Source organism: Alosa sapidissima, chromosome 5, assembly GCF_018492685.1.
Source record: "Alosa sapidissima isolate fAloSap1 chromosome 5, fAloSap1.pri, whole genome shotgun sequence".
In the NCBI taxonomy this organism is placed as follows: Eukaryota; Metazoa; Chordata; class Actinopteri; order Clupeiformes; family Clupeidae; genus Alosa; species Alosa sapidissima.
In genome coordinates this window covers 14,309,626-14,329,516 of record NC_055961.1, presented here as the reverse complement: position 1 = coordinate 14,329,516, position 19,891 = coordinate 14,309,626, and the positions used below count along the sequence as shown (strand labels likewise).

At 43.6% G+C, this 19,891-nt stretch overlaps 1 protein-coding gene across 1 annotated transcript; it reads right to left on the bottom strand.

Annotated features, from left to right (window-relative positions):
* Window positions 1-790: 790 nt before the first annotated feature.
* LOC121709118 (olfactory receptor 2A12-like) lies at window positions 791-2,337 on the bottom strand. The gene is made up of 3 exons (XM_042092193.1): window positions 1,970-2,337; window positions 1,668-1,772; window positions 791-1,376 (listed from the first exon to the last, which is right to left on the bottom strand). The coding sequence occupies exons 2-3, from the start codon at window positions 1,769-1,771 to the stop codon at window positions 791-793; spliced, it is 690 nt and encodes a 229-aa protein (XP_041948127.1). The 5' UTR covers window position 1,772; window positions 1,970-2,337.
* Between the last annotated feature and the right edge of the window lie 17,554 nt (window positions 2,338-19,891).

The window sequence follows — 19,891 nt, the reverse complement described above, 5'->3', positions numbered from 1 at the left end:
TGGCTCAGTCAGTTTCTAATCTTATGTACATCTAGAACTATGCAGGTGGCAGTGCTGTTGGATACCCATGATTTTACATAAATTATTAAATAGTGACAACATTTTTTCTGTAGTCTGTATTAAATAACCAACATTTTCTGGGAATGGCTCTGAGTGATGTTCAGTGACGTGGTGATCAGCTTCAGACTGTTCTCAATCTAGAAGTGGTTGTCTTGTTATTTGGGTAATTCTCATGAAATCCTGATTTAAAGGATATTCAACATGACATTTTTCAAAAGTCATTTAAAGACACATTTCCTTTTGATTAAAATTTAAGGTCTAAACTGACTGTGAACATTAATTTCAGAACATTTATTAGATTTTTGTATATTTATTTGTATATTCATATTTTAAAAGATGAATCCTCCCCAAATGTATCATTACTGTAAAGTGACATTACATCAAATCACATTAAATAGTTAATGGCTAGAGGACTCAAATCAAGGAATGGATTTGCACCAATGATGCCGAAGAGGTCATGGTGCTGAAGCCCATTTTTGGTAAGAGGCAGGGATTGGCGCTTCCTGAAAGTTTCACATGTAGAAGCTAGGGCTAGGGTTAAGACATTGAATTTTACAGATGCATACAATCAGACTATAACAAATAGGACAACATTTCATCAAATCACTATGGTGATTCTTGTAACAATCAATTCCATAGTTATTTATGTAACTGTCAGTTCTTACGTAAAAAAAAAAAAAAAAAACATTTAATCTTTTCAAATATATTTTCAATATGGCTTCGACCCATTTCACATCATTAAAGGCATAGCAGCAATGGAGAACTTCTTGCTAATATTCCTCATTCTAAACCAGCGAGCCAGTGCCAGTTTGATCTCTTTTGTTCTCAGGCAGTAAATGAAGGGGTTTATAAGAGGAGGAAACAGACTGTAGAAAAGGATAAGTGTAATGCGGGTATCTTGGTTCATGGAGATACCTGCCATGTTGAAAATATAGACAGTGCAGCGTGGTAGATAGTAAAGACTGATAATGCATATTTGTGTGCTGCAGGTGGAGAAAGTTTTCCATCGACTCTGTGAACTGGATATTTTCGATACAGTGATAATTATATGGACATAAGTGTAGACAATGAAAGCCAGGGGTATCAGAAGTACCAGCATAGCTAATGTGAAAGAAATCATTATCTCATAACTGTAGTCAGCACATGCTTGGGTCATTATGGAATGTTGATCACAATAACATTGATAGATTCGATTGGGCCCACAATATGGAAGCATGTAGGTGTAGGTTGATGAGATACTTACAGGAGCCATGGATAGAATCCAGGCAAAACCGTTTAGGATGGTCATAGTGCGATTTTTCATCAGCATAGGATATCTGAGAGGAAGACATATGGCCATGTAACGATCCAAAGCCATAATCCCCATAATGTAAGAGTTCAGAGTCCCAAAGCTGTGAATCAGTCCCATTTGCAAGAAGCACACATTGAAGGAAACAAATTTGTCATCAAACCAGTACCTTGAAATGATTTTAGGCAGAGCTACAGTGGCAAATCCTATGTCAGACAGAGCCAAACTCAACATGATAATGTACATCGGTTTATGGAGGCTTGGCTCAAGCACAAATGTTACAACTAGAAAAGAGTTCCCTACAACTGTGATAACATACACAATACAAAATATAAATGCGATCAGGCCATAATAGTCAGGGTGGAGTGTTGGAAAGCCCACAAGGATAAACTCTTTGATTGTTGTTCGGTTTTCATGTAGCATTCTGTAAAAAAGAAATCAACTGGGAATTAATTGTGAAGCTCTATAGACTTAGAACTTAGTCTGAAGTTACGATGTTATAATGAATAAACGCACCTAAAATGCATATTTGCTAATACATTTGGAATACAACTTTTCAAAGACACTATGCAGTGATCATCTCCCTGTAGTGACCCTAAGTCATTTGAACCCCGTTCTTACCTTACATATGATACCTTGGAATCTGCCAAGGTGGTGGCCTACCAGAGAATGACTCCCAAGAAGTTGATTTGTGTAATTTATATAATGTGGATGTGTCATGAAGGAGGAGCAGTTATTGTCTCTTGCCTTTCCATGTTTCTAAGGTAACACATGCCTCTAATCAGTCACCATGCCAGCAGCTCCATCCAGCTATTTTTTGGGCATGTAAAGGTCAGGCTCCTATCTAAAGCTGGGAACAGAACTCCCTATCTTTTTCAGTTGCACCCAATAAGAACACAATTGAGTAGACCAAACCTACAGATGGAGTCTGGTACGATTGGGAGTTAGTCATGAGCTCAAACAAAACGATCAAGCTGTTGGGTGTTTAATGTCATAATTGCACCCACAACGACCATGGAATGGACCGGTCAAGATAAAATCTAACATGTTTGATGGAGTCTGGATTGCGTCAACAATGGAAAGAATCACTAAGGATTCAATCTGTCACCCAAACGCACATTACGATTCCAGGTGCTATTGAACACCTCAACTACCATTGACTCGCAGTACAATTGATGAACTGATTGTAATGAAGTACACAACATTACTCACAGACATCACATGAAATAACTTTTTCTCATCTTTTATAAGGTGCTATAGCCGCTATTTGCTGCGATAAACGGTTCGCAAGAAAATTAACTTTCAAGAAATAATCATATAAGGCTACTATAGCTCTGCGCTCATTTCAATTCATATAGGAGGAATATCTCACAAACATTTCGTTCCACACATGACAAACCGTAAACCAGAATAACAGCAGACCTTACCGAACACAAAGGTATAATGCAATCCCCTGTACAATAAGCCGTTCCAGAGTAGGCCTAATCCGGTTTTGAAATGGTAGCAAATTTCTATATGGTCTTCAAATTTGGGCTTTAAGTGTCTTAAAACTGAGCTGTGCTTAAATACCTACATATGTGTAAATATTAAAATCAGAGTATATACAGCTCATGGCTAAGAGTTTGTCGATGTAGCCATAATGATTTGTTTTCACAAAATGCTAAGCATGCATGTAGCCCAGGGGTGGGCAAAGTTTTTGGCTCAAGGGCCACCTTGGGTTTTGAAAATTGGCCGGCAGGTCGCACAACAACGCCGCCCCCCCACGACACACGCATCAAAAAATACATTTTTTATAGCCTATAATTTAGTATGAAAAGTATTTGTTTTAAAATATTAATTGCTTAAAAATACTGCTAATTTTATGCTGTTTAACAAATGTATAAATTGTGCACTGTCGCTTTAAGACAGTCGCTTTAATTCACGTTTATTTCTCAATGATCTTCTGCCTGCTCCGCTATGGCTAGTGCTGTACCTACGGCTGGACCCTCTCATAGTTTGTTAAATGGTCAGTAGTGGGAACTACTGTTGCCTTCATGATTTCCTTTTAACACTTTCTGAAGGAGATATCAATTATCAACAATCACAAGCCAGCTGGAACCTGCGGCTCTCTCTCCCTCTCGTGAGTGCAGACGCGTTCCCAATTAAATGGATTGCATAATGTTCACGTTAGATCTGCTGCAAATGAGATAACTAAGAGTTAACTTAGTTTAACATGGTGTTATCTCTATTTAACATGATGTTTTGACATTGACATTGTAAACGTTATCTAAGGAGAGTGAAAACAGAGACTTTCTAATGAGGAGACACAGCACTCAAAAAATACTCCATAGAAATGCATGGGGCTAGTTTGTCACGCCAATATGGCCGTTGTCTACACATATCCCACCCCTTCCTCGGCAAAACGTCGACATGTGAATACATTGAGCCAATAGTGTGTGTTGTGAAGACATCGTGCCAATCATGTGTTGTGATCTCGCCGCTGGAGCAAGATTGGTGTCGTGAAGCCTTGCGCACGCGCAGTTCGACCCAAAGACTGTGCCCGATGAGTGCCCATAAAACGTAGGTATATGGCCGCCGAGTGGAGGGACTTGCCTAAAAGGACTTTGGTGAAAAGCAGTTTGCAGTAAAGCTAACCTAAACCAACGTCGTCTCTATCGCAGGAAAAAAATAGCGAGCAGCCTGATAACTAAATGAAATGCTCGGATGAAAGTGCTTGGCGGCGGGCCGCAGTTTGCCCACCCCTGGCTTATAAGGTAGGCCTATTTACAACATAAATTGTCAATAGGCTATGCTGGCGACACAAATAAAATCTCCTTTGGAAACCAATGGTTTACGCCTTACAGTATCAAGCGGACTTAAACTGCCATATCGTGGCGAAAAGTTGTAATAAAATTCACGCAGCTCCATGAGTCAAGGAAAGCGCGAATGAAGTAGCCACTTCTAAATGGGACCCACTACACAGTAGCTTAAGGTGTGTTGCTAAAGCAGCCTGAAATGAAGGTGTCATTGGATACTTCACACACACATGCTTTTTAATTTCACAGACTACAACTACCAAGCTGGAATCAAAGCACATCGATTCCCCTCTCACACCCTGCACGCACTTAAAACAAAATAAACAGGCGTCTCAGTCTCACGCATGTATAGGCAAAACTGTATCAGACCGGTGTAACGTTGGTAAATCTTCCATTGCACAGAATGATTTTTGTAGCACGTGCAACAAATGACAGTCGAAAGATACAATTACAGTGCTGCTATCAATTTGCTTGGTATAACCGCATTTATAGTTTTCTACAAATGCAATCAATCAAATTGGCCTCCATCACTCAACCAACGCTAACTGTAACATTACCTAGGTCCTTATTGATATTATAAGATTAACATACCTGCAGTAAAAACCAAGCATGTCCGATAAACATCTTCAGATTTATTTCGGGTTCAAGAAGAAATGGAAATTACATTTCATGTGAACATCATCCTATCCTTATTAGACGTTCTCTGCGGTAAACTACACACCTTGTATGAAGCGTCCATTGTTTTTCCAACCCACTTTTAACTTCCAACAAAATTACGTCTCACTGCAACGATGCGCCATCTAGTGGACAAACGACTACTTATCGCCAATACTGGAAATGCAGCCATGATGATGATGAATATTTATTTTGGCTTTCTTTTAATCCTACTGAATTTGTAATTATGTATCGGCCGTTCTAATACCGATAGTATGTGGGTGCCTGTGTGTGTGTGCATGTGTATGTGCACCGCCATCTACAGGCCAATGAGTGTACAGTCACTAAATGTACACATAACCTAAGTTTTTTAGACCCCCCCCATGGATGAAATTCTACGAAACTTGGCATACCCCCAGAGAATGCCAGGTCAATCATACACATAAAATTTGGTGCAGTTCTGAACATCTTAACTGAAGATAGGGGCGATTAAAGCAGAATAATATTGCATTTTCATTTTTTACCGGGGGGGTGCAAATCACAAATGAGTGATTATGGGCCAGGTTGATGTGGGCCCTTCATCCTCAGTGCCACGGTTCAGGTAGTTATTTGCGGGTCGGGGGGCCCAGCACGGGGGGGAGTGGCCCCCGGGGACGAAACAAATTTTCTCCGTAAAAGTCTAGTGGAGCTACATACCCACCAAATTTCATGTGCCCCGGTGGTTCGGTGTCCCGGGTATCGTTGACCAAAAATTCAGGAAGTAGATGACGGGGAACTTTGACAATCCCTATATGACCCTATATAGCGGCGGTCATAATTAGGCCCGCATCCCACTTTAGGCTGTTTAAATCGAATCACATAGCACCTGTTAACTGTTACTGTAATTAGCACTGATTAGCACCATGTCGGAGCAGCCAGAGGGCGAAGGAGTTTTTAATCGTCTTTTTAATGCTGCAGCCCGTGCAAGACAGGAGCTGGCAGCAAGAATTGATGATTCAATGGTGCCTTGATTTTTTCAATTACAGCTAACACAATTGTTATGAATGGAGTTTCCTGTATGACGCTGGTGCATTTAGTAGGCCTACACATTTATGTACGAAACTGAAATCAAGCCAGTTGATAACGTCAGAGTCTAATAAACCACAAGGTTTAGAAGTTCCTGAGTTTTAGTTATTTTAGATGTCGACAAGACATTACAGCCATGACTGCTTCTTCTTCTTCCATTCATATAAATAAGGAAATAAGCCCACTTCTTCTTTGCACAATAATTTGCACTAGTCATAATGACGTTTGAGATATCTTCAACTTTCATTCTGTCCAGGGTTGCCAACTTAGGGTGTTTGGCTGGAGTGAGATTTTGTGAAGTCATAGTGCGTGTGCGTTCAATTTTTCCCTAAACCTAATTTTAAAAATGTCTGTCCCCTGACTTTTTTGCTATGTACAGTATAATCCCTGATTTATGTTTTTTAAAAAAACCTAATAGAATGGAAAAGTTTCTTCAAAATGTACAATTAAATTATTGATTGCACTTGAAAACAAGACCAGTGTTTTAACCCCGTGGCATGGAAGGATTATGAGCCACTGGGCCCCTGGGCACAGACATGAAAAGGGCCCCCCTGCCCACCTGAAAAAGGTAGAAGCTCAGTAGAAAAAATTGAAAAATAACTCCTTAAATTATGACTTCTGGCGAGTTTTGTGGAAAGAAATGGACAGATTGAGACTTATGAATGTGTGTATGAGTGTACATACAGTATGTATCAGGGATGGAATATTTTTTTCCACCTACCATTGTGGCTGGTGGATTCCAAAGTCTACCAGCCACTAGAGATACAGTATGAACATTTGCTGAAAAATCATGACCAAAATTATCACGGTTATTGGTATTATTGCAATATGACTGACTTTTTTTCTAAACCTACCATCAATGTTGGACAGAAGTCATAATTGGCCTGCCCTTCATGTCCAGTAGCAACAAATCTAAAGGTCAACAGACAAGGGCGTAGGTTTGGTCTCAGCTTTGGTGGGGGCATCCAACCCCCCCCCCCCCCATCTCCCAGAAATATGTGCAGACGAAAACAATTGTTTAAACGTAAATAAATGTTTGACCACTAGATGCCAATTTTGTTTCTCAGATAACAGAAGCTAAGCATATCTTAAATTTGCCCAGATTATATAGTCACATATATATATATATATATATAGTTATATAGTATTTTATTTATGTTACTGAGTATGGAAATGCACCATAGTTTAGGATTGAATATGTCTATGAATTTATGCGACTCTAAATTATATTTGTATTTCTTTATTAATGCTTAACTGGAATTCTTTTGCTGTAAGATACCAGTGCCTTAATGGCGATTTCCTTTGTTATTTCAGACTGTTAGCAATACAGAATATCACAATACAGAAGTGAATCTACTCCATCTCATTATATTTAACAGCAATGCTGCTGACTCCAACTGAATTTACAATTTGACATGGGCTAATAATTAGAACCTCACCTGAAGCCCTGATGCTGTTTCCTCAACCTGCCATCCATCTAGGTTTGATGCTGTCTTTCCTGCATACAAAGTGGTTCATTACATGAAAATGCACTGTTCTGTTATCCGAAGTCTTCTTCTTCTTCCCACCAAATTTCTGCATCTAATTCAGCTTTAACCATTTAACGTAGAAACTTCGTTCAAACTTTGTAACGTAGGTCTTGAAAAGGACACGTGGGGAATGTATTTTTCACTTTTGTAAACTTTATACTTTTTGAGATATTAATAAAAAACAAGCTTATTTTCCCCCATAGACTTAACATGGGCTGATGACATCACAATGGGCTAATTAACTTGATTTGCACCTGTATCAACTTCCAGCTGCTCACTACTAGGACCCATCAAAGGGCCAGTTAAACTGATTGCACCTGTATCAACTGCTTTCTGCTTAACAAGCCAACTCTCTCTGTGTCTCTCCATTCTACAAGGATATAAGGCACATTCCATCCAACTTTCTATCCATTCATCCTCTTCAAACCATTCACTCATCCACCCATTAAACTATCCACCAACATCCATTAAACAATCTGCCTATCAACATCCATTCAACTTTCTGTCTATCAACATCCATTACAGTATCTAAATTCAACTTTTAAACTATATACTCTGTCTCAGACTTTAAGCATACAATCTGGCTCTCTTAAGACTACAGATTCTGTTCCTATTTCCTCTGCCCACAACTGTTTCAAAATAAATGTCCTCACTACAATAATTCACTATTAAATAATTTAACTATTTAAACTACTCAACTATTTAGACATTTCAACTGTCAGTTGTTATCAACTATGACTCCTGCCAACTGTTTCCAAATAAAAGTTTGTTTTGCATTTTATGTTAATATACAATATGTTTATATTTTCATGCACTGGTAATTTCCTCGAAATTACATTTTCTAGTTCATTTTGTAGCCTATCCGTTGACTAGCGAGTTTAACCCTCCTACCATATTGTATATGATAGTGTTATTTGGATATTATTCATCAAATAATGATTCATTATATTTGAATAACCAACAGTGTTAACTTATTCACATTGCCAACATGTTTTTACAGCATGTGTCATGTACAATGTAATGACTGTCCTTCAAACGAATTTGGGTCTCTCTTTTATTTCTCTGCATTAGGCTACACTCAGAAATAAATAACATAAACAGAATAGAAACGAAAAATGTCCAGATCCAATGTTTATTGTGACTTCCAAGATTCTAACTTAAGGTAGGCTAATTATCATTCAGTGACTTGGTAATAGCATCTATTGTGATAGCGCGACATATGCGACCGTGCTGCTGCTGCACACCCCTAATCAATACTCCTGACCTTGGTTGAAAGATTACAGAAGCTAGGTTTATCTTTAACAATATCCTGGGTAACATATGCTATCACCAGTTAATACTATTTTTTCCATATAATAGAATCTGCATAATTTGAAAGCCTGGTCACTACCACTGTGTGGCTAGATATTTTGCTTACTTACACTCTGCTTTATGAAAAAGCTTCGTATGTCACCTTTCTTCTTTTTGGGTGGCATAGCTGATCTACAAACCACAAAAAGGGGGTTGTATGTATGCTGAAAGGAAAAGGGAGTATCAAAATGTTTCACTCTGGCCTTTTATGGGGTAGGCCTATGTATTGACAGACAGCCCTGGTAACTTACCGTTGTCGTTGACACACCCGCTCGCTTGACTACCAGTGCAAGAATAGAGCTGCACAGTCCCGCCCACAGCCAAAACGCGGTTAGGTGCCGGATGTAAGATTCCCATTCATTTGTCCCATTGACGTTTGGAAAAATCCGTATCTAAAGAGTTTTACAGCATGTCTTAGGCTAACCAGCTACGGCATAACTCATAAGCATACAACATATCATTTCGAGTGAAAAAACGAAGAGAAAATCCAAAAAAAGTCAAAGGTACAAGACTGTGTACATATTTTCATTTCCGAGCAAAGGAACTACTCATCCCATAAACCACCGCGCCTCACTGAATAATATAGGCAAAATCGGCGCGATTTATTTTGCCATTTCCAACCGGCGACAGCACGCAAACCCTTTCCTCCAAACAGTGATTTTATATAGTGATTGTGCAGTTAATAGCAGTTATTTCAGGAGTAATCGTGTAAATAATAGTGTTTTGATATTGAATTTTATATTTATCATCGTGTATTTTATATCGTGTGTGTGTGAAAGCGGATAACGTTAACGGCAGTGCTTCGTAACGTTACCTGACTCATCCTATGCTGTCATCACTGCTCAGTCGGGCTGATGCATGGACTGGTGCATGGTCTGCTCTTGGACCACCATATTCAGTTTATTAATTTGCCGTGAATTATTACACAAAATGTTCATTAAATGCACTAAGTATTCCTAGGTTAATGATTGATGTGAATCATACAGTATGAAGGCTACAGTAGCCTAGCTAATGTTAACTAGCACTGCTAGCAGCATTAACGTTACCAACCTCCCTGCTTAACTCACCACAACTTTGTAGGTCTTGTCCCTCATGCTAGCCCTTACAAAAAAAACCAACAAACTGACTCTCGGACACACTACAGTCAATAATGTGACCCGATTTAAAGTGGCTTTCACCCCTTTGGACACTCACTAAAACATAATATATTTCAAACCTGTGTTGCAGCATGTAGGCTAATGTTAGCTGCACTATGAAATGACATACAATGTCGGAAATGCTAAAGGTTAGCCTGTCGGCTACCTGAAAAGTTTGAGTGTTTAAACTAACATTTACAGTGGTCTATTTGATAGTGTATTGGCCCTGACTAAGTTCGTGTGATGTTATCGTGCGATAAACCCCAATCCTTGTTGATACAAGTACCAATATTCGTCAAGAAAGTTTTTAATCACATTAAGATTTTCGCCATCTCAATATTTTTCGTTGAGAAAGTTTCAAACTATGACCATAACGGCCTTTCCACCAATCAGAGGCATCACTGTGGGATTGTTCAGGATTGTGGGTAATGAAGTACTTATCCAAGAGATCGCGAATAAAAGGCATTTATCTCAAAACAAGGTTAGTGCCCCATGAACTCTTGGTGTCTATAGGAGCATATACAATCGCTTAGTACAGCCGTAGCTTGTTTTAAGTCTACCACGTGCAGTTAAGTTTTTATGGCTTATACCGCAATTGTCAATGGAGAAATTGCATTGAATTTTTACATCCGGCATCGGCTGTGGGCGGGACTGTGCAGCTCTATAAAGCAAAGCGTGTGCAGCACGTCAGATAACCCTTCCCCCTCCCCCTCGGTTTTTCAGCCAATCAAATGACGACGTTTCTTGAAATGTCGTGATGGCTGTCGGAATGATCAGCAGCACAAATGAGTTCGCTAAAATATTGGTGGGGACAATTTTGTCATCTTAAAATATTGGTTAGGACTAGTCATGAGCGTCCCACCCTAAATCTACGCCCATGTCAACAGAACAGCTATACTTATAATATAAGCCTACCTGTAGCTTAGGGAAGCTAACAGCTTTCTATTAGGATCTAGTTTGTTAGTTACAGTTTTGTCATAACTCCCTGATGCATTTTTGCATTTAGAATAGCCAGAGCGTGGATATCTCAATCGGAAAATTAAACAATATCGGATGCCTATGGACTAGGCTGGGTGAACCCAGCCTGATCTGCCCGCTATTTATTTTTTGATTTCTTAAAAGATTGAGCTTGGTCTGGTGAAAGCCAGACTAGCTATGGACCTCAGTTACACAATGCAAGGGAACATGAATCAGCCTATATTTGCACGAACAATAACGGACAACAGCTCTTCAACTTTGGCCCGTTAAAATGTGTATGAACAGTCTAGCGACGCATTTCATCAAGGCCCATTTGGACATGTCAGTTATTTGCACCACTGGTTAGATGTAAAACAGCATTTCGTTTCAGACTACTGTTACTTAATTTGTGCATTAACAATAACGTTTCAGATTACTGTTACTTAATTTGTGCATTGACAATAAAGTATTACATGAACTAAAGATGACTAAAATCTTATGTAGAAGAAGAAACATTCACAAAAAATCCATCCATCCAAAAATGACCTTTGTTTTTGATAGCTGTTGAAAACGGCATGAAACTGACAAAGATGTTTTTGTTTATTTATAAATAAATAAATAAATAAATAAATAAATAACATTATGCTGATACCTTTTGCTTTTCCCAAATACAATGTAGCCTACAGGTGTAAGTGACCTTTCATCAATCCAGTTGCAATGGATGAACTGCCCTACTTGTGATTGTTTAGAGATTTTAAAGGTTTTATAACAATGCTACATCTTATTTGGCTATTCTACAATCTATTCACCTTTTCAGCACCAGTAGGCTACTTTCTGTGCAGCCGCACACACACACTCAGGCATGCCAAACAAGCATACACAAACGTTTCAAGAGTGGGGGATGGAGTAAAATATGGAGACAAATTGAAGTGTGATTTATTTTCGCGGAACGCATGTACAGGACTGAGCGGCGGTCATATTTTGTACCGCTATGCGGTACATCTAGTTACATTTTAACTAGGTAGAATGAAAGTTAGATATCTCCAATTTCAGATATCTCTATCAAGAAACTCATTCACGATATCTATAACTTGATAATAGATATCTACAATTAAATTATGACTATCCCTAACTCCAGTTTGAGATATCTATAAAGTCATTTTGACTAGTCATAATTCCAGTTACAGATATCTACGTCATTTCGCCTAGTCAAAACTTAATTCAAGATATCTAAAAAGGAACATGTAGATATCTTGAATTGAGGTGAATTAAAGATATCTTCAACTGGAGTAATGAGTCAGAATCAAATTGTACAGATTCAGATGAGTCAGAATCCAATTCTACAATTCAATTAAGCAATATAGCATGAGTGAGAGTGGGGTTGGTCATGGATATTCCCACGGGTGTTGTTCGGCCGTAGCCACGAGGCCGGAGGCCGAGTGGCGCAGGCAACAACAGCCGTGGGAATATCCATGACCAATCCCACGATCACGAGTGCTATATTGCTTTTATACAACAATTCTACAACAAACTAAATAATCTGAAAACACCCCATTATTGTTTAAAAATGTTAATTTCGACATCGTTCTTACACATCAAAAAATAGTTCCCTTTTCAATAGACAGCATCTTGGTTGCTAGGTAACCAACATTCCATATTCCTCGTTACGGGTCTTGGTGGTTTACATGTCTTCTTGAAAGAAATGTTGAAAGTCGGGCTGAAATCACATTCATATCTAGGTTTGCTGAATGCATGTTACAAGGACAATGGGCCATGTCATGTAAGGGACATGGTACTGCAAAAAAACGGAAACATTGTCTACATTGCAGAACCACTCAACTTTATTAATTTATGGTGAATAAATGTTATATTACTGTGCACAGCCTGACGTGACGATGCTAGCACGTTAGCAGCGGTTAGCTAATTATGCTAACGTTAGTCTCCTCCAAGTGACAATCATATTATACACAATGTTGGCAATGCTAAGAACAATTAGCATCCTCGTTTATCTTACTTACATTGAGTTGACTGTGTGGCTTAATCCACAGATGTGGTGAAGCACTGTTTCGTTATGGTTTGCTAAGGAGTAACCCATTGCTTGAAATAGTGGAGAGCTGGGATGAGAACATTGTGTCAAATCTTTGCATTGTATCGCGGAGTGATTTATTATTAGCTGTGCAAAGTCTGAGTTGAAATGTCCAGGGATATTCCAAGTCATGGAACGTCTCTCGGCCAATCAGAAATAAATAAATAGTTCCATAGAACCTAATTGTTGTATAATTGCAGATATCCGTAATTCACATAGTGGATATCTGCAACTGAATTGTAGATATCAGTAATGATAAATCCCATAGAAATGAATGGCAAACGTGGCGTTATTTGTCCTAGGAATAATGTCTTTGTGGATATCTGAAATGACAATTATGAATAGGAAGAATGTAGTTGCGGATATCTGAAATGTTAATTTTGACTAGGCAAAACTGAAATACAGATATCTGCAATACATATCCAGTCTAGCTGTTAAATGTTAAAATGGCTTGCCATAGGTAACTTGTGTTGTGCTCCTACTCACATGAAGAGCTGGCAGTAAGTGTTAAGTGTCAATGCTAACCAGGCTAATTAACAAACCACGGTGAGTAACGTTGAAGGGTTAACTCACATGACTTCTTTTGTAGTCTGCAAAATAGGGCCTGACATTTTCACAGTTAGTAGATTTGTTCTGATGGACATTAACTAGATCTTGAGGTCAATTAAAAGCTGTGGCCGCTGAGGGACAATCGGTCAGAATGTGCACACCAAAATGTTCTTTCAACGGGTTTATTGCAGAAATCCACAGATGGCTGAATCCCAATAAACAGGTTTGTTACTGAACGCACACAAGTAGAAAATACACCTTAAAACACTATAACAAACAATCATTTAAACAGCACACTCAGTCACTTAACGCCAGCTCTCTCGAGAACTTTCTTCTTCCTCTGTATTAACAACGTTCTGAAGTCCCGGAGGGCAGCGTGCTCTCTGATTGGCTGGTTGGAGGCAAGCAATACGACTGATCTAGAGTCGGCCCTTTGTTACAGCCGCCCCCAAATTTGTCCCTTCAAATTTGTCACCCACAGAAGGGCTGACGGAATCTGTGTCCATGTCCGTATCCGGTATGGCAGGAAGGGCAATGAGGCGGGCAACAGGTCGGGTATAAGATTTGTCCTTGACCTGGACAACAGCAGTCCGAACTCTTCCATCTGCCCCATGGATGAGGCTTGTGACGCGGCCAAGTGGCCACAGGGCCCTTGGCAGCTGTGGGTCCACCACCATGACGATGGTCCCCAGTTGCAGCTGAGAAGTATCCTTGTGCCACTTAGAACGGGTCTGTAAAACCGGGAGGTAGCGCTGAATGAAGTGAGTCCAGAACTGGTCAGCTAATATCTGGGCATGTCTCCAGCGGCGGCGACTCAACAGCTCTGACTCGGAGTACATTGCCTGTGGCAGTGAAGGGTCCAGCCGCCCCATGAGGAGCAGGTTGGGGGTTACTGGATCTACATCAGCCACGTCTGTGGACACATAGCCGAGAGGCTTGGAGTTTAGGACTCCCTCAACCTCTATCAATACTGTCCGCAGGACTTCTTCTGAGACAGGCTGAGGCTGGATGGTGGCATACAGCGCAGCCTTAACAGATCTCACTTCTCTTTCCCAAACACCCCCGAAGTGTGGTGCAGCTGGGGGGTTGAACTGAAAACGAATCTGGTACTTGGCTAGATGAGTCTGGAGGGTGGGGTGCATTGACTTGAAGGCCTCCTGCAGCTCACGCTCACCCCCACGGAAGTTAGTCCCCTGATCTGACAGGAGCTCCGCAGGCTTGCCTCTCCTGGCGATGAATCTGCGGAGGGACATCAGGAAGGAGTCGGTGTCAAGACTAGACAGAACATCCAAGTGCACAGCCCGAGTTGTCAGGCACTTAAACAAGATGCCCCATCTCTTCTCGTGACGCCGGCCTACTTTCACTGTGAATGGCCCGAAGCAGTCCATACCAGTGGAGAAAAAAGGAGGCTTCATCAGTCTCAATCTCGCTGGAGGTAGATCTGCCATTCTGGGCACAGCTGGCTGAGCTCTCCATTTCTGGCAGTCTGCGCAAGAGCGCTGATGGCGCTTGACTGCTTCACGTCCCTGCAGGATCCAATATTTGCGGCGCAGCTCTGCAAGCAGCCGCTCTGACCCAGGGTGGTGCAGGCTCTTGTCTGTGGCCTGAATGATGAGCTGAGTGACTTTATGTCGGGGGTCCAGGACCACTGGGTGGATGGTATCCAGGTCTAGCTGGTCGGTGCGGCGTAGCCTCCCTCCGACACGAATTAGCCTCATGGTCTCATCATACTCCGGGGTAAGGCAGCGAAGCCTACTGGTGGCAGACACAAGTTTTCCAGCTTTCAGGAGGCCAAACTCTTCAGGAAAGCTCTCCTGCTGGGCTGTGCTGAGAACTTCTCTCTCTGCTTCCCGGTAGTCTTCCGCAGACAGACTAGCCTGGACTGCCGCCGCCCCGTGACAGGCTCTAGCTACAGCCTCTGTGAGCTCCCCAAAGGAGGAGAATTGGGCAGCATCAGGCAGCACTGATGTTGAAGCAGTCATGGAAAAACAGCACACTGTGGATCTTTTCAGTTCTGCAGCGTCTTCTGTGTCTCTCCCTGAAGGCTGTGTAGGCCAGAAATCAGATCTCTGTTGCAGAAAGGCTGGACCTTGACTCCATCTGCTGTTGCTAGCCAGCTCCAGCAGTGTCCTTCCCCGCGTGATGTCGTCAGCTGGGTTGTTGGCTGTATCCACGTATCTCCAAGCGCAGGCATCAGTCAATTCCTGGATCTCGGCCACACGCGTTCCGACAAAGACCTTGTATCGACAGGAGTCTGATTGGAGCCAGGTGAGGACTGTGGTTGAGTCAGTCCAGAGGACGACATCATGGATAGGTACAGTCAACTCTCTCTGTAACAGTGCAGCCAACTGAGCAGCTGTGAGTGCGGCACATAACTCGAGCCTCGGCATCGACAGCTGCTTCTTTGGGGATACTCTGGACCTTGCAGACAAGAAAGACACTTCCACACAACCATCAGGGCTCTCTGCTCGCAAGTAGGCCACTGAGCCATAGGCTTTCTCCGAAGCATCCCCAAATATGTGCAGGTCTCTCTTACACTTGGAGGTATCCATCTCAGGGCTTACGTAGCAGCGAGGCAGTGAAATTTGGGATAGGTGCTGCAACTCCTCTTCCCAGCTCAGCCAGGGCAGCAGCACGTCGTCCGGGAGTGACGGGTCGTCCCATTCTCGTTGTTTGTCCCACAAATGCTGCACCAGGACTTTGGCCCGTGTTGTAAAAGGGGCAATGAAGCCCAGTGGGTCATACAGACGGGCCAGGACGCTGTATATGTTCCGCATGGTGGGCGTGGCTCGGTCCAGCATCCGGTACTTGTACCCCAGAGTGTCTGAGCTGCAGTGCCAGCGGAGCCCCAGGGTCAGCTCTTGTGGGTCGGTGCTGGACTCGTTAAGCCACAGCTCACTGCTCTCGGACCTGGCTTGTATCGGTAAGTGGCTGATGACGTCCGGGAGGTTACTGGCCCACTGGCGTAGTTCAAATCCACCAGTTGCCAGTAGTGCTGTGAGCTTGTCCACCAAATGTCGGGCTTCTTCTGCAGAGCGGAGGCTCTGCAGGCAGTTATCCACATAGAATGAATGCTCTACGGACAAGCGGACATCCTCATCCGGCTGGCTGTGGTCAAACACGTGCTTCTGCAAAGCAAAGCTGGCACAACAGGGGCTACATGTGGTGCCAAATGGCAGAACTTGCCATTCATAGACGCTGGGTGCTTCTTCTGTCTTCAGGCTGCGCCATAGGAAACGCAGCAAGGGCTTGTCTTCAGGGAGCAGCCTCACCTGATGAAACATGCCCTTGATATCACTGCTTATAGCGACTGTGTGCTCTCTGAAGCGCAGGAGAACGCCCAACAGACTTGAACTCAGAGTGGGGCCAGGTAACAACAGCTCATTCAAGTTGTTTCCCTTGTGCACATAGGAGCAGTTAAAGACAATCCTGTTCTTATTGTTGTGGCTCACCATGTGGTGTGGTATGAACCAGGATTCAGCTGCATCTCTCAGCTCCTCTTCTGGGACTTTCACTGCATAGCCAGCCTTCTCCAGCTTGTCAATCTCTGCACAGTATGCCATTGCTCTCTTTGGGTCTCTCAACAGACGCCTCTCTGTGCTGCGGAGATTGGCGAACACTGCCTCTTTCGATGCCTTGAGCTGTGGCATGTTCCTCACCCTAAGGAGTGGGGTGGCGTAGCGTTGGACACCATCAATGCTGACGCGCGTAGTCTTTGCTTCCAACAGGTGGATGGCATCCTGATCCTGCCTGGAGCGTGTGACGAGCTTCTCACTCCTGTAGGGGAGTACATCTAATTGCCACAGTCTCTCAACATTCTGATGGAGCGTAGCAGTGGGTGAAAGGGAGATGTGGAGGCACTGCTGTGCGGCAGCCTTCTGCTTGATCTGTTTTGTTGGCCCCTGTAGCGCCCAGCCTAGCCTTGTCTTCACTGCAGCTGGGGCTCCTGGGGGACCCAGACGCACCTGCTCCACTGGTGTGATGAGGTGGGGGTAATCAGACCCAATTAACAGCAGAGGGCGGACTCGGTTCAGTGCCTTGAGTGGGATGTCTCTTAAGTGCTTGTGCTTTCTTTGAAGTGCTTTCACAGGGTATGTGTGCTCCGCCAGTCCCAGCTGATCAGCTGTAAAGGCTCTATTTATCTTAAATGACTTCTGTGGCTGATCCGCTGGTGCAATGGAGAACGACACTGATGTACCACGTAGCACTCGGACATCCTGCCGGACAGTCCGGAGGGCCAGGTCTTCAGTCTCACCAGTAAGCTTAAGACTCTGGGCTGCTGCAGGCAAGAGTATAGTCCGTTCTGACCCGTCATCAAGGATGGCATACGTTTCCAGGGTGTGCACACCATTTCGCAGCAGCACTTTGCTCACTTTGAGCAGAACCTGGCTGCACCCTGCCCGCCTGTCTAGGTACAGGACTTCATTGGTTGTGCTGACAAGGCAAGATGTGTTCTCCGTAGCAGGCTTGGCATTCACCTCGTGCAGTGCTCGCAGATGCCTCCCTTTGCACTCTTCACATAAAACCTTTAGACGGCACTGCGCTGCTTGGTGCCGGCGGCCGCATCGCCAGCATGCCTTGTTGGTCTTGATCCACGCAGTTCTTTGGTCCACTGTGAGCTGTGCAAAGTTTGCGCACTGGTTGAGAAAGTGCTGATTGTGGTTGCAATAGGGGCAATATGCGGCCTTCTCTGATTGCTTGGCATTGGAAAATGTCTTTGGTATGGCTTGAGTGCTCTCAGACTGATCTGTTGCATGCAGAATGCTAGTGTTCCTTACCCCTTTGCCTTCACGTTGTCGCGCTGTCTTGGGCCCAGAGTTGCTCTTATCCTCCCTATACAATGACTCGTATACGGTCTCCTGAATTTTCAGCTCATAATTGAGCCAGTCAGAGAAGTTTAGGAGGCTTGGGATGGTGATGCGCATGGGATACAAGAACCTCTTGAACTCTGCCCGCATGTCTTGAGGCAACTTGGACAGGAGCCTTGTCACATGGGAACCGCAGCTGAGCTCTGTCTGTCCGCTGTCTCCTAGCTGGTCTAACATGCCTACTAGCGCTCTCACTTTCAGTGCAAACCGCTTGAATCCACTGGTGTCACCGCATGCAATGCTTGGGGCTTCCATCAGCTCTGCAATTCTCCTAAGTGATAGCTGGTGTGGCTGTCCGTAGTGTTCTGTTAGACTGGTCATTGTATCTGTATAGGGCTGCAGGGAGTTTGTGTACGAATCTGCGATGAGCAGGGCTTCTTCATACTTGAGATGGTCGACCAGGATCTGGTACTTGAAGCGCTCTGATGCGTCGACTGGCAGCAGATTCTCCAGGGCAACCTTAAGTCTGGCGAACTCCCTCGGGTCCCCTTTGGAGAATACTGGAATTGTGGGCTTCGGACCGCGGTACACAGTCTCACGCTGAGGAGGGGACAGAGGGCTGCTGTACTCTGATTCGATCTCAGATGGTGTGTACGGTGGACAGTACTCTGGTGTCATTGCTCTTGGCACAGGATAATGTGCCTCTGGGTACATGGGACTTGGGTGTAGGCGAGGTGGCACCTGTTTGGCTGTCTTCAGGTCTCGCAGCAGCCCAGTGAGCTCTGTTACCAGGTCCGGCACCAGTGGTGATGGCTGGTGCACATCCTCATCATTGACTGCTACAGGAGGTGGTGGCGGTGGCCAGACACCAGTATCTGTAGGCGGCATGTATCCACTGGTCAGTGGAGGTGGCGGCGGTAAAGGGAACTGGTCCGTGCTGTCATTCTGCTGTGTGGGATGTGGCCATTGGGCTGGCGCTGATACTTGAGGGGGGTGGAGGAGAGACTGCAATCGTGATGGTGGGACTGGCTGCACAGCTCCTTCATCAAGTCGCCTGTGCAGGTCCATCATCTGTCGCTGCATCTTCTGATTCTCCTCCAGTAGTCGATGCAGTGCATCGAGGACCTCCGGCGTGGCTCCTGAAGTGGGCTTACTCTGAGGTGAGAAAGGCGTGCTCTGATACAGAGGGCCTGCCATATCAGGTAGGTGCAGGTACTTTGTGTCCGCTCCTTGTGCATCCCCTGAGTCATCATCTAGTGGAAGGGGAGTGAGAGGTGTCATCCTGGCATATCTCTCTGTAGCTCCATCCATGCTGTGGTAGGGGCGCTGTTGCTCGGACGGGTATACTGCATCCTGGGGGACGTAGGCAGCTTGTGATTGGGCTGGGAGGGAGACTGCATAGTCATCCATCCAGGCTGGTTGCCTTGCCGTACGTCGGGGCCGGGCACCGGCAGGGTGTGGAGTTGTTCTGTGATCTTGGAACATCTTGGGCAAATCCTCAGTGGTCACAAGAATCCTCACTGGAGCCTCCAAATGTTCTGATGGACATTAACTAGATCTTGAGGTCAATTAAAAGCTGTGGCCGCTGAGGGACAATCGGTCAGAATGTGCACA